The sequence below is a fragment of the Genypterus blacodes genome, unplaced genomic scaffold (genome assembly GCF_046128005.1).
Source record: "Genypterus blacodes isolate CSIRO-AG114 ecotype Tasmania unplaced genomic scaffold, CSIRO-AGI_Gbla_v1 ptg000073l_1, whole genome shotgun sequence".
Lineage (NCBI taxonomy): Eukaryota > Metazoa > Chordata > Actinopteri > Ophidiiformes > Ophidiidae > Genypterus > Genypterus blacodes.
In genome coordinates, this window is record NW_027466883.1 from 2,336,822 (window position 1) to 2,352,719 (window position 15,898).

General features: G+C 40.4%; 1 protein-coding gene across 19 annotated transcripts in view; it reads right to left on the bottom strand.

Moving 5' to 3' along the window:
• Positions 1-617: 617 nt before the first annotated feature.
• The window catches only part of LOC143006248 (uncharacterized), a 59,467-nt gene continuing 44,186 nt past the window's right edge, over positions 618-15,898 (bottom strand). Inside the window, exons 13-22 of one of the 19 annotated variants that reach the window (XR_012964236.1) lie at positions 14,628-14,801; positions 12,902-13,075; positions 11,018-11,191; positions 8,974-9,147; positions 6,915-7,088; positions 5,120-5,293; positions 4,289-4,462; positions 2,117-2,271; positions 1,798-1,835; positions 618-1,590 (exon numbers count right to left, since the gene is read on the bottom strand). Coding sequence is in view for 15 of the 19 variants with exons in the window: in XM_076157619.1 (XP_076013734.1) it covers positions 1,817-1,835; positions 2,149-2,271; positions 4,289-4,462; positions 5,120-5,293; positions 6,915-7,088; positions 8,974-9,147; positions 11,018-11,191; positions 12,902-13,075; positions 14,628-14,801 (1,360 nt within the window). In the remaining 4 variants the exon portion in view is untranslated. Of the gene's footprint in view, positions 1,594-1,785; positions 1,836-2,116; positions 2,272-4,288; positions 4,463-5,119; positions 5,294-6,914; positions 7,089-8,973; positions 9,148-11,017; positions 11,192-12,901; positions 13,076-14,627; positions 14,802-15,898 lie in introns of all 19 variants that reach the window. The other 18 variants (XR_012964234.1, XR_012964235.1, XR_012964237.1 and 15 more) reach the window with 18 other exon arrangements.

A 15,898-nucleotide genomic window follows, 5' to 3' on the forward strand; every position in this document is an offset into this window, starting at 1 on the left:
CCCTGTAACCTCACTGTTCCACTTGTGTCCCTCTCATTCACACACACGTACTCTTACTGCAGCTTACCTTCATCCCTCTTCCTTCCAGTGCATACCTCCACCTCTCCAGACTTCCCTCCACCTGCTCCCTGCTCTCACTACAGATCACAATGTCATCTGCAAACATCATGGTCCATGGAGATTCCTGTCTGACTTCATCTGTCAATCTGTCCATCACCATACAACAAACAAGAAGGGGCTCATGGCTGATCCTCGATGCAGTCCCACCTCCATGTTGAACTCCTCTGTCACACCTACGGCACACCTCACCACCGTCTCGCAGCTCTCATACATGTCCTGCACCACTCTAACATACTTCTCTACCACTCCAGACTTCCTCATACAGTACCACAGTTCCTCTCTCAGTACTGCTGTTCACTACAAACTGAATTTAGATATTTTGTGTCCCATAAAATAATTACACCTTTGTTTTGTCAACAAGTCTGTCCTGTGCAGAACTGGGCTGTAAAAATGAGAAATAAAGACATAAAGGAATCACATTGTACGAGAAAGTGTGAATCTTAGGTTAACATTAGTAGATTCACGATTATACATAACACAGAAACGTGACACTTGACTTTGATTTCAAACAACAAATATCACTGTTGCTTTTTATATTTATCAGAAAAAGTCATTTTAGTTGAAGCTGCCAATATGATGTTCAACAAATTGTGTGTGTGTGTGTGTGTGTGTGTGTGTCTCATACATGTAGGACTTTGCATTGTTTTCTGCACTCAGTTGGAAACAATCTGTGGATGTGGAGCCTGAGACTGATTACGATTGTGGGGATTAAGAAGCAGACGTTGATGCCTCAGTAACTGAGTTATGATTATGAGCATAAGCGTGTACATAGATTATATGTAGATTTATACATATGCTGAAAAAAGAATTTGGTTGTCAGCAGCTCTTATTTTTCTACGATGCAGTGTGAATAATCATACACAGGAAGGAAGAGAAAGCAATATTCATAAAAGTTCAGTAACAATATTTCCTCTCAGCGTTCTGGGCTGACTTTATCACTCATTCAAAGGAACGTGCTGCTATCTAGTGGTTCAAATCTTCCACTGCGTACAGAAGCTGATGTGTACTTCACTGTTTGGACGGAATGTTTGTCAAACGTTTTGTTGCACTGAGCTCTTTCTGATTCCGCAGTGATTCAATATGATAACTGGAGCCCAAACCTGGATCCCTGCATGAAATTGCAAGATCATTTTGATTCCTATTCTGTTCTTTGTGCATACCAATTATATATTTTCTGTTTCTGTTTGAGCTTCACTGCTCCCAATTGGTCTTTGCACGACCGTGTGGCACGACAGCAGTGAGGGGAAATGCTGGTGTTACAGCAGCATAAAGGGGAAACCTGCACTATTCCTGTTGGGGCAGTTTACTCTCTTAACCTCTGACATAAAGTATTTTTCTATTATGACAACCATCCAAGCAAATGTTCTCAAAATCTGAAATGTCCAGAGTCAGGATTCATGTGTTCCTCTGTTGTCTTCTGTCTACTGATCCATGTTTCTCTACTGTCCCACACGTACAGTTGAGCGCCATCTGCTGGAAAAAGAAGACACAGCAAACATGATTCTAGGATTTTACCCATTTTATCGCCTAATGACATTTATACAAATCAAAACTTTATTTTGTGGATTTGTTGTGAACTGTTTGTTCTTTAATGACAGAAAATGTACAGATATATAAGTTTGAAAAAAAATGTTTGTATGAGTATTGAAAAATGATGATCACCACCTGAATCCTCACTTTCTGTCAGGTTGTCAGCTTAAGTCCGCGTATATGTTCTGTAGAGACAAACAACAACAAATACAGTCGTCTTCATTCATTCGTCAGCTCACACACATGCTCACAACAAGCTAGTGGCTGATCTGATTGGCTGACTGTTGTCTGTCTCTCTGTCTTTGTGTCCAATCCTGTCAGCATTCTGCTCTCACAGCTTCACAGTGGAAAGCTGCAGCTGCAAATGACTGAGCTTTACCAGGAAACACTGGACCTTTGCTCTGATACTAACTGTGTTTAACACTAAACTGCTGAAACACAATCAGCTGACTGAAACTCTACTGACCTCAGAGTCTCCAGTCTATATTTTGGACTCACTTCACTCTTGAATACTGCAGGTTGTTCCCAAACAGCTGCAGCTCTCTCAGATGGGAGGGGTTGGACTTCAGAGCTGAGGCCAGAGCAGCACAGCCTTCATCTGAGATCTGACAGCTATGCAGCCTGCAGAGAGAGGAGGATTTCAACAAAACACTGATGAGCAGTTTTGCCAACTTATGTTCTAGGGAAGTTGCTACAGGCAGGTCTATTTGTTGCTAAATGATGTTGTGATGTCCATGCCTGATGACGTCATTATGTAATGACGTAGAACTGTGTCAGTACATAGATTACACAATATACACATACAAATATTATTAAGACACATCTTTTATGATCTCATTGCCATAGTAGCTTCTGTGCTTTTGCAGTTATCCACTTTCTTAACCAACTGGTGATGTAGACTGTGTTTGTACGGTTTTGATTTATTGATATGTAGCACAATGTTTTTGTTATATATTTTTGCAAGCATATCTGATTTGCAGTACGCACAGTATGCCCGACAATCATCCCCAATTCCTGGCTTCAGCCACCCTTTAACTTCAGGTACAGACTGTCACTCCTTTCTGTACTTCTGGCTGAGACATGTTGGTTGATGTAAGCTCTGTTCAACATTCGTGATCAACTATATTCATTGGGTTTTAACTGTGGTTGTTGAACTATTTCAACATATCAAGTAAGTTTAGCAAACAAGCCACCAGAGAAATACATTTATGTCTTTAAATCAAGTGTTGAAAACCTTTTTCAGGGCTAGCTTGATTTCCATCTGCAGTGAGTGAGTGCACTAGCATGTAGTAACGTTACTGAAGGCTTAGCCCTTTACAGATTGTTAATGCTACTGTGCAGAGGCAATTCTAAATTCTATTTATTTTTTTTAATCGTGACTTCCTACAGAAACAATGATCGCTGCTCCTGCCTGTGACTGTCTGCCTCTCTATTGAGCTGAGCCCTCACTTCTGCTGACCCAACTCACAACGCACTTTTGCAGCCGGGCAGACAGACTGTGTGTTGTTGTGACTGGGTGTGTGACGGAGGAAATCGTTTTTGTCATTTAGAGGGAAACTGCGTGCACTTTAACGTTTGAATCACTTTTCAAAAGTTGCTAAAAGTTTCCAAATAAATTTGAAAAGTAGCTAAATTTGTTGCTAGGTGCTTTTTGAAAAAAGTTGCTAGAATAATCTTTTGTTGCAAAATCAAGCAACAAGTTTCAAATTTCAAGTTTATTTGTCATGTGCACAGTAAAATAAAGGTCATACTGAGCATTGAAATTCTTTATGACGCGACAACAGCAGCATATTGAAATTGAATGTGCAATAAAAACATTGGGCAAAGTACTAAGTATAAGAGCAAATGGAACAAAGTGCAGACCAGTCTATACACATCAGAATAAGAATATATATAAAAAAACAGAATATTACTTATAAATAAATCTATAAATAAATCTAAAGTGGCATGAGTGCCGATGGAACAGAGTGCAACTGCTTAGTTGGCATCAGTGCTGCTGAGGGTCATGTATACATTTTATACATTGACATCAACATACTTATATATTATACTAGATGGTCACTTTGATCATCTTTGAAGGAAAACATTTTAATTACACATTTTCACCTCTAAAGCAAAATATGAAATTTGAGATTCTCTTTAGCTGGAATCACATACAGCTCATTACAATCACATATTTGATATTAGTTAACTTTTGATTCTGATCCAGGGCAGCTCTCACACACACACACACACACACACACACACACACACACACACACACACACACACAATGTGTTGTTTTTATATTCATAAAACTACTCAAAGACTGCTGGGGGACTTCCCAGGTTGCTGTGGAAACCTGTTATGTAGAGATAAAGACTGTCCTGCTATTAGTATTAATATCATTAGCCATATTTACACTTGTACTATCATTAAGTGGCTTAAGATTATGTTTGTTGTGATTTGGCGCAATATAAATAAAGTTGAATTGAACAACTTTGTAAATAAAAGAGGTCATGAGTAGCTTGTGGCCACTTTGAGTTTGTAAAGAGGCTCCTGGTGTGAAAAAGGTTGGAGAGCCCTGAAAAAGACTCTTCATCTGAGGGACATAAAGACCACAGACAACATTTGAGGATTCATGGTGAGTTGAACTGACCTCAGAATCTCCAGTTTATAGTCTAGACTCTCCACAAACTCAGACAGCAGCTTCCCTCCTGAATCCTGCAGGTTGTTCGTACTCAGCTCCAGCTCTCTCAGATGGGAGGGGTTGGACTTCAGAGCTGAGGCCAGAGCAGCACAGCCTTCAACTGCGATCTGACAGCCAATCAGCCTGCAGAGAGAGGAGGATTTTAACAAAACACTGCCCAGGGTCAAGTATACATTTTATACATTGACATCAAAATACTGATATATTATACCAGCTTTAGATTTGACTGATGGTCACTTTTATCATCTTTTAAGGCAGGGCTGGAGAATTGTCTTCATATCGCAGGCCATTTTGATTTTGACATCATCCCATAGGGGCCATACTAAATTATTGAGGACAAAACTTCAACAAAATGAAGAGTTATCTCTGGCAGCAGGAAACAAGGGGGTTTGGTGCCTGGTGACATCAAATCTGTGTGGAAATCACTTTGAGCGAAATGGATCCTTTGATAAAGTTTGTGTATTTTTCAGTGGAAATCAATGAACCTGAACTGTTTGTTGAGAGCAGCTTCAGTCAGCTGTGACTGAAGCTGACATATTTGATAACTGGTGATTCTGATCCAGGGAAGAACACACAAACACACACACACACACACACACACACACACACACACACACACACACACACACACACAAACACACAAACACATGTGCGCGCCACTTTGAGTTTTGTAAAGAAGCTCCTGGTGTGAAAAAGGTTGGAGAGCCCCGAAAAAGACTTCATCTGAGGGACATAAAGACCACAGACAACATTTGAGGAGTCATGGTGAGTTGAACAGACCTCAGAATCTCCAGTTTACAGTTTGGACTCTCCAAAAACTCAGACAGCAGCTTCACTCCCGAATCCTGCAGCTTGTTACAACTCAACTCCAGCTCTCTCAGATGGGAGGGGTTGGACTTCAGAGCTGAGGCCAGAGCAGCACAGCCTTCATCTGAGAAATGACAGCCATACAGCCTGCAGAGAGAGGAGGATTTCAACAAAACACTGCCGAGGCTCAAGTAAGCATTTTATATATTAACCTCATCATTCTAATATATTATACCAGCTTTAGCTTTGACTGATGGGTCATTTTAATCACCTTTTAAGATATACGTTTTAATTACACATTATCACCTGTAAATCAAAATATCGATTAAAATGATTTTCCCCTGGTATCACATTTAGTAAACACAGTGTTCTTTATTCCAGGTTTCTGTAGATCTTCATGTCAGGCTGGATTTTTCAGTGGAAATCAATGAACCTTAAGTGTTTGTTGAGCAGCTTCAGTCAGTTGTGATGAAAGCTGATCACTGTGTTGTTTACTGATGAATCCATGTTGTGGAAATGGACATTATGATACATTTACCATCACACACATTACAGCACAGAGCAGAAACACATGTTGAGTTTCATTAACAGCAAATAAATCAGAAAACAAGGAAGCTTCTTCCTAAAATATCTCCTAGCAGCTTGCAGCTTGTTTTTAAAGGAGCTCACCAAGGCATCACATCATCAATACAGGTGAAACACTACACCTCCACCAAGGCAGATAAGAACCCCAACTGTGACTCAGTCTGTCAGTGATGAAGGTTCTTGGCTTGAGCTCACTGATGGAGGAGGAGCAGCTGATCACATCTCAAACATACAATGTTTAAATACATGTTACTACACCTGCAGTCAAATCCCCTCTTCCCTCTGACTGGGGCACGTACGCCCCCTATTGGCCGTCTGCTACACACCATAGAAAGATACAAACACTAGACCCCTCACATACAGCTCATTTAAACCCCATATTTGATAACACACACACACACACACACCAGATTAGCAGCAGTTTGCATAGTTCTAAAATTCTAAGAGTTGATTTTTTTGGGAGGTTATTTGAGGCGTCTCTCCTGATCAATGAGCTCATCTGTCTTCCTCTTTAGCTTCAACAGTGTTTTTGTGTTTTGGAGTCATTATTTCACAAGAACACTTCAGGTAAAGACTCAAAGCTTCCTCTCACAAAAAAGTCTTCAATCCGCTGGCACACACCAGGCCACACACACACCATCGTCCACACACACTCCAGCACAGCAGGCAGAAATGGCACACAGAGCATCCTACACTGCCTACAGTGAGGAAGTGATTCAGTGGCAGCACATAAACAACACAACTTACATGTAAATAAGCTGAAGAGGCAGAAACAATATGAGAGCTATAGTGGCGTCCAAAACACACGTTTGAGCAGAAGAGAGAGAGACTGAAGTTCAGAGAGAAGCAGACGCTTCCCAGCGTGAGCAAACAGAGTTTACATATCAGGGGTCGTGGCAAACACTGACATATATTCCACTGTTGGTGACAAATCATTCATCTATTTCTTTTTAATGAGCAGTTACATGAAAACACATCAGACCTGTTTATATGTTTCTGCTCTTAAATATTCACAAAACAGTTTATAAATTCAGGAAAAAGCACCTGGAGCTTGTGACCACTCTGAGTTTTGAAAAGAAGCTCCTGGTGTGAAAAAGGTTGGAGAGCCCTGAAAAAGACTCTTCATCTGAGGGACATAAAGACCACAGACAACATTTGAGGATTCATGGTGAGTTGAACTGACCTCAGAATCTCCAGTTTACAGTTTGGACTCTCCACAAACTCAGACAGCAGCTTCACTCCTGAATCCAGCAGATCATTATAACTCAGCTGCAGCTGTCTCAGATGGGAGGGGTTGGACTTCAGAGCTGAGGCCAGAGCAGCACAGCCTTCAACTGAGATCTGACAGCTATGCAGCCTGCAGAGAGAGGAGGATTTCAATAAAACACTGATGAGCAGTTTTGCCAACTAATATTCATGGGAAGTTGCTACAGGCAGTCTATTCGTTGCTAAATGATGTTGTGATGTCATTGCCTGATGACGTCATTATGTAATGACGTAGAACTGTGTCAGTTTATAGATTACACATACAAATATTATTAAGACACATTTTTATTTGTAAAGTAATACAAACACAACACATCTTTTATGATCTCATTGCCATAGTAGCTTCTGTGCTTTTGCAGTTATCCACTTTCTTAACCGACTGTGGTGATGTAGACTGTGTTTGTACGGTTTTGATTTATCGATATGCTTTGCTGTAGCACAATGTTTTTGTTATATATTTTTGCAAGCATATCTGATTTGCAGTACGCACAGTATGCCCGACAATCATCCCCAATTCCTGGCTTCAGGTACAGACTGTGACTCCTTTCTGTACTTCTGGCTGAGACATGTTGGTTGATGTAAGCTCTGTTCAAGCTCAAACATTCGTGATCAACTATATTCATTGGGTTTTAATTATTTCAACATATCAAGTAAGTTTAGCAAACAAGCCACCAGAGAAATACATTTATGTCTTTAAATCAAATGTTGAAAACCTTTTTCAGGACTAGCTTGATTTCCATCTGCAGTGAGTGAGTGCACTAGCATGTAGTAACGTTACTGAAGGCTTAGCCCTTTACAGATTGTTAATGCTACTGTGCAGAGGCAATTCTAAATTCTAAAGAAAAAAATGTAATTGTGACTTCCTTCCCAAACAATTGTACTCTGAACTCAATGTGTTTCAATGATTTGAGCAAATAAACCAACGTCCATCGTTTGTCTCATCAAAGGCATGCTACTGCTGCTGCAGTCAGCCAACAATGATCGCTGCTCCTGCCTGTGACTGTCTGCCTCTCTATTAAGCTGAGCCCTCACTACTGCTGACCCAACTCACAACACACTTTTGCAGCTGGGCAGACAGATTGTGTGTTGTTGTGACAGAGAAAATAGTTTTGTGTCATTTGGAGGGAAAATGCGTGCACTTTTACGTTTGAGTCACTTTTCAAAAGCTTAAGCTGAAAGTTTCCAAATAAATTTGAAAAGTGGCTAAATTTGTTGCTAGGTGCTTTTTCAAAAAACATTTTTCAATCAATGCTGCTGAGGGTCATGTATACATTTTATATTTTGACATCAACATACTGTATATACATATCATACCAGATGGTCACTTTGATCATCTTTGAAGAGACACATTTAATCACACATTTTCACCTCTAAAGCAAAATATGAAATATGAGATTCTCTTTAGCTGGAAACACATACAATTCATTAGAATCACATATTTGATATTAGTCAACTTTTGATTCTGATCCATGGCAGCGCTCTCTCTCTCTCTCTCTCTCTCTCACACACACACACACACACACACACACACACACACACACACACACACACACACACACACACACACACACACACACACACCAGATTAGCAGCAGTTTGCATCATTCTAAAATTTGTTTTCATATTTATAAAACTACTTAAAGACTGCTGGGGGACTTCCCAGGTTGCTGTGGAAACCTGTTCTGTAGAGATGAAGACTCTGTCCTGCTATTAGTATTAATATCATTAGCCATATTTACACTTGTACTTTCATTAAGTGGCTTAAGATTATGTTTGTTGTGATTTGGCGCAATATAAATGAAGTTGGATCGAAAAACTTTGTAAATAAAAGAGGTCATGAGTAGCTTGTGGCCACTTTGAGTTTGTAAAGACGCTCCTGGTGTGAAAAAGGTTGGAGAGCCCTGAAAAAGACTCTTCATCTGAGGGACATAAAGACCACAGACAACATTTGAGGATTCATGGTGAGTTGAACTGACCTCAGAATCTCCAGTTTACAGTTTGGACTCTCCACAAACTCAGACAGCAGCTTCACTCCTGAATCCTGCAGGTTGTTCTCACTCAGCTTCAGCTCTCTTAGATGGGAGGGGTTGGACTTCAGAGCTGAGGCCAGAGCAGCACAGCCTTCAACTGAGATCTGACAGTGTCTCAACCTGCAGAGAGAGGAGGATTTGAACAAAACACTGATGAGGGTAAAGTATACATTTTATACATTGAAATCAACACACTCATATATTATACCAGCTTTAGCTTTGACTGATGGTCACTTTATCATCTTTTATGGAAAACATTTTAATAACACAATGTCATCTGTAAAGCAAAATATAAGTTTAATTATTTTTTTATTATTAGGTTTCTGTAGATCTTCATGTCAGGCTGTATAAGAGCCTCCAACAAACTTCTCCCCTCAGATGTTCAGCAGGTTGTATGTAGGCCTCATTATTTACAGGTTTAGGTGTTTAACAAACTGAGGCAAAATCAAAAAAAATAAATAAAGACAAACTCCTGCTGTAAATGTGATAATACATATTTGATGAGCTGCACAAACACTCAGTAGTTTAACAGTTTATTGTGTTTCTACAGTGATGGCGTCTGAAACATAACCAGCATTTTCTCTCCACTTCTCTCTTCACTCTTCTTGTAGTCAGTGGGCTGCTCTCACTGTGAGATGACCTCTTTTACTCTACAACACAATGAAGAGTTATCTCTGGCAGCAGGAAACAAAAAGGTTTGGTGCCTGGTGACATCAAATCTGTGTGGAAATCACTTTGAGCCAAATGGATCCTTTGACAAAGTTTGTGTAATTTTCAGTGGAAATCAATGAACCTTATGTGTTTGTTGAGCAGCTTCTGTCAGTTGTGATGAAGCTTGTTTTTAAGGAGCGCACCAAGGCATCACATCATCAATACAGGTGAAACACTACACCTCCACCAAGGCAGATAAGAACTCCAACTGTGACTCAGTCTGTCAGTGATGAAGGTTCTTGGCTTGAGCTCACTGATGGAGGAGGAGCAGCTGATCTCATCTCAAACATACAATGTTTAGAACACATTGAATTACACCTGCAGTCAAATCCCCTCTTCCCTCTGACTGGGGCACGTACGCCCCCTATTGGCCGTCTGCCACAGGCCATAGAAAGATACAAACACTAGACCCCTCACATACAGCTCATTTAAACCCCATATTTGATAACTGGTGATTCTGATCCATCCGGGGGAGAGCGCGCACACACACACCCACCAACCCACCCACACACACACACACACAGATTTTGTTTTAGGTGTTATTTGAGGCATCTCTCCTCATACTTTCACTACTTACTGCTGATCAATGAGTTCATCTGTCTTCCTCTTTAGCTTCAACAGTGTTTTTGTGTTTTGGAGTCATTATTTCACAAGAACACTTCAGGTAGAGTCTCAAAGCCTGGTCTCACAAAAAGTCTTCAATCCGCTGGCACACACCAGGCCACACACACACCATCGTCCACACACACTCCAGCACAGCAGGCAGAAATGGCACACAGAGCATCCTACACTGCCTACAGTGAGGAAGTGATTCAATGGCAGCACATAAACATCACAACTTACATGTAAATAAGCTGAAGTGGATGAAACAATATGAGAGCTATAGTGGCGTCCAAAACACACGTTTGAGCAGAAGAGAGAGAGACTGAAGTTCAGAGAGAAGCAGACGCTTCCCAGTGTGAGCAAACAGAGTTTACATATCAGGGGTCGTGGCAAACACTGACATATATTCCACTGTTGGTGACAAATCATTCATCTATTTTTTTTAATGAGCAGTTACATGAAAACACATCAGAGCACTTTATATGTTTCTGCTCTTAAATATTCACAAAACAGTTTATGAATTCACGAAAAGTGCACTAGGTGCTAGTGACCACTTTGAGTTTAGTAAAGAAGCTCCTGGTGTGTAAAAGGTTGGAGAGCCCTGAAAAAGACTCTTCATCTGAGGGACATAAAGACCACAGACAACATTTGAGGATTCATGGTGAGTTGAACTGACCTCAGAATCTCCAGTTTACAGTCTGGACTCTCCACAAACTCAGACAGCAGCTTCACTCTTGAATCCTGCAGGTTGTTACAACTCAGCTCCAGCTCTCTCAGATGGGAGGGGTTGGACTTCAGAGCTGAGGCCAGAGCAGCACAGCCTTCATCTGAGAACTGACAGCTATGCAGCCTGCAGAGAGAGGAGGATGACGTCATTATGTAATGACGTAGAACTGTGTCAGTTCATAGATTACACAATATACACATACAAATATTATTAAAACACATTTTTATTTGTAAAGTAATACAAACACAACACATCTTTTATGATCTCATTGCAATGTGCTTTTGCAGTTATCCACTTTCTTAACCGACTGTGGTGATGTAGACTGTGTTTGTACGGTTTTGATTTATTGATATGTAGCACAATGTTTTTGTTATATATTTTTGCAAGCACATCTGATTTGCAGTACGCACAGTATGCCCGACAATCATCCCCAATTCCTGGCTTCAGCCACCCTTTAACTTCAGGTACAGACTGTCACTCCTTTCTGTACTTCTGGCTGAGACATGTTGGTTGATGTAAGCTCTGTTCAAGATCAAACATTCGTGATCAACTATATTCATTGGGTTTTCATTATTTCAACATATCAAGTAAGTTTAGCAAACAAGCCACCAGAGAAATACATTTATGTCTTTAAATCAAATGTTGAAAACCTTTTTCAGGACTAGCTTGATTTCCATCTGCAGTGAGTGAGTGCACTAGCATGTAGTAACGTTACTGAAGGCTTAGCCCTTTACAGATTGTTAATGCTACTGTGCAGAGGCAATTCTTAATTCTTAAGAAAAAAATGTAATTGTGACTTCCTACCCAAACAATTGTACTCTGAACTCAATGTGTTTCAATGATTTGAGCAAATAAACCAACGTCCATCGTTTGTCTCATCAAAGGCATGCTACTGCTGCTGCAGTCAGCCAACAATGATCGCTGCTCCTGCCTGTGACTGTCTGCCTCTCTATTGAGCTGAGCCCTCACTACTGCTGACCCAACTCACAACACACTTTTGCAGCCGGGCAGAAAGACTGTGTGTTGTTGTGACTGAGTGTGTGACAGAGAAGTCATTTGGAGGGAAAATGTGTGCACTTTAATGTTTCAGTCACTTTTCAAAAGCTGCTAAAAGTTTCCAAATAAATTTTAAAAGTGGCTTAATTTGTTGCTAGGTGCTTTTTCAAAAAAACATTTTTAGGATAATCTGAAAAGTTGCAAAATCTAGCAACAAAAGTGCTTAGTTGGCATCAATGCTGCTGAGGGTCATGTATACATTTTATACATTGACATCAACATACTTATATATTATACTAGATGGCCACTTTGATCATCTTTGAAGAGAAACATTTTAATCACACATTTTCACCTCTAAATCAAATATGAGATTCTCTTTAGCTGGAATCACATACAGCTCATTAGAATCACATATTTGATATTAGTAAACTTTTGATTCTGATCCATGGCAGCTCTCTCACACACACACACACGCATGCACGCACGCACCAGATTGGCAGCAGTTTGCATAGTTCTAAAATTTGTTTTCATATTTATAAAACTACTTAAAGACTGCTGGGGGACTTCCCAGGTTGCTGTGGAAACCTGTTCTGTAGAGATGAAGACTCTGTCCTGCTATTAGTATTAATATCATTCGCCATATTTACACTTGTACTATCATTAAGTGGCTTAAGATTATGTTTGTTGTGATTTGGCGCAATATGAATAAAGTGGAATTGAATAACTTTGTAAATAAAAGAGGTCATGAGTAGCTTGTGGCCACTTTGAGTTTGTAAAGAGGCTCCTGGTGTGAAAAAGGTTGGAGAGCCCTGAAAAAGACTCGAGAGTCGAACTGACCTCAGAATCTCCAGTTTACAGTCTGGGCTCTCTACAAACTCAGACAGCAGCTTCACTCCTGAGTCCTGCAGGTCGTTATCATTCAGCTCCAGCTGTCTCAGATGGGAGGGGTTGGACTTCAGAGCTGAGGCCAGAGCAGCACAGCCTTCATCTGAGATCTGACAGTGTCTCAGCCTGCAGAGAGAGGAGGATTTCAACAAAACACTGCTGAGGCTCAAGTATTCATTTTATACATTGACATCAAAATACTAATATATTACACCAGCTTTAGCTTTGACTGATGGTCACTTTATCATCATTTAAGGAATATGTTTTAACTACACATTATCACCTGTAAATCAAAATATAGATTAAAATGATTTTCCCCTGGTATCACATTTAGTAAACACATTGTGTTATTTTTTCCAGGTTTCTGTGGATCTTCATGTCAGGGAATAAGAGCCTCCAACAAACGTGTCCCCTCAGATGTTCAACAGGTTGTATGTAGGCCTCAATATTTACAGGTTTAGGTGTTTATTCACTTTTTGTTCCAGTTTCTTAAAGACAACCTCCAGGTGTAAATGTGATAATACATATTTGATGAGCTGCACAAACACTAGTTTAACAGTTTATTGTGTTTCTACAGTGATGGCGTCTGAAACATGACCAGCATTTTTCTCCACTTCTCCCTTCACTTTTCTTGTAGTCAGAAGAGCTGCTCTCACTGTGAGATGACCTCTTTGACTCTACAACACAATGAAGAGTTATCTCTGGCAGCAGGAAACAAAAAGGTTTGGTGCCTGGTGACATCAAATCTGTGTGGAAATCACTTTGAGCCAAATGGATCCTTTATCAAAGTTTGTGTATTTTTCAGTGGAAATCAATGAACCTGAACTGTTTGTTGAGCAGCTTCAGTCAGTTGTGATGAAAGCTGATCACTGTGTTGTGTACTGATGAATCCATGTTGTGGAAAAAGACATTATGATACATTTACCATCACACACATTACAGCACAGAGCAGAAACACATGTTGAGTTTCATTAACAGCAAATCAGAAAACAAGGAAGGTATTTCCTAAAATATCTCCTAGCAGCTTGCAGCTTGTTTTTTAAGGAGCTCACTTTAGCTTCAACAGTGTTTTTGTGTTTTGGAGTCATTATTTCACAAGAACACTTCAGGCAGAGACTCAAAGCCTGGTCTCACAAAAAAGTCTTCAATTCGCTGGCACACACCAGGCCACACACACACCATCGTCCACACACACTCCAGCACAGCAGGCAGAAATGGCACACAGAGTATCCTACACTGCCTACAGTGAGGAAGTGATTCAATGGCAGCACATAAACAACACAACTTACATGTAAATAAGCTGAAGTGGATGAAACAATATGAGAGCTATAGTGGCGTCCAAAACACAGGTTGAGCAGAAGAGAGAGAGACTGAAGTTCAGAGACAAGAAGACTCTTCCCAGCGTGAGCAAACAGAGTTTACATATCAGGGGTCGTGGCAAACACTGACATATATTCCACTGTTGGTGACAAATCATTCATCTATTCTTTTAATGAGCAGTTACATGAAAACACATCAGAGCACTTTATATGTTTCTGCTCTTAAATATTCACAAAACAATTTATAAATTCAAGAAAAGTGGTGTGAAAAAGGTTGGAGAGCCCTGAAAAAGACTCTTCATCTGAGGGACATAAAGACCACAGACAACATTTGAGGATTCATGGTGAGTTGAACTGACCTCAGAATCTCCAGTTTACAGTCTGGACTCTCCACAAACTCAGACAGCAGCTTCACTCCTGCATCCTGCAGCTCATTGTCACTCAGCTGCAGCTCTCTCAGATGGGAGGGGTTGGACTTCAGAGCTGAGGCCAGAGCAGGACAGCCTTCAACTGAGATCTGACAGCTATGCAGCCTGCAGAGAGAGGAGGATTTCAACAAAACACTGCTGAAGGTCAAGTGGAAGGAAGAAGTTGTGTGTGTGTGGGGGGGGGGGGGGGGGGGGGGGGGGCAAATTCATAAAAAATGTTAACCTGCTTCATCTTAAAATGATGGTCCATTTTATGTTTTCCGAAATATATTTTAAATGAATTTATTTATTTAAATCACAGTCATATTCAACATTAATCAGGTGTAAATTGATTTTCAATATTTGCTGCACAAACTCAGCAGTTGAATAGTTTGTTGTGTTTTTACTGTGATAAAGTCTGAAACACAATCAGCAACTGGAAATTACAATGTTGTCTGTGTGTTTACAAGGATGTCTGCCAAACGAGGTGATAAACATTAGAATCACACCAAATACCACAGTGTGATTGTGTTTTGTGTTGTTATGAACACAGAGTGATGAATAAACACAGCAACACATATTCATGTTTCACCCAAACTGGGAAGAGAAGAGAATGACACGTTCAGTGTCTGCTGGTGGTGTCACTGATATATTTGGACATTTAGAAAACATTGCACATTTAGAAACCCAGCAACAGAAGACAAACACTGTGACGCACCGCTTCACCTTTGTGCTTCAGCGCTGACGTGAGGTGACAGAAAGCACACAGGTGATGGAGAACAGAGAGGGAACAGGGATTTGTTATTGATCGTCAGCCCCTTAACGTGTCTACATCCAGTGGAGGACGGTAAATGGTTTCCTGCCTGACATCCATACAGTTGATCCTGTGTGATCACATCTTGCATGCAATCATCTGTATGGATGTCATCAGGCACATTTGAAGCAGACAAACAGTGAGCGTAACTAGAAATGACTCAAGTTCTGAGTCTGAATCCCAGAAAGTTGCACAAGCTCCTGTTATAGGGGGAACAATGCTTTGTTTGCATAACTCACCTCAATTAAGTATGAAGTCTAAATACATAAGAGCACAAATTTAGTATGAAATCCCACTTACGCCCGTGTATCTCCACTCTGAGATTAGCTACTAAGAGATTAGCTACCAAATCTGGAAGCACAAACAATCTATTCCAGCTCCTCAAACAGCATCTCTGCATGAAACTGAA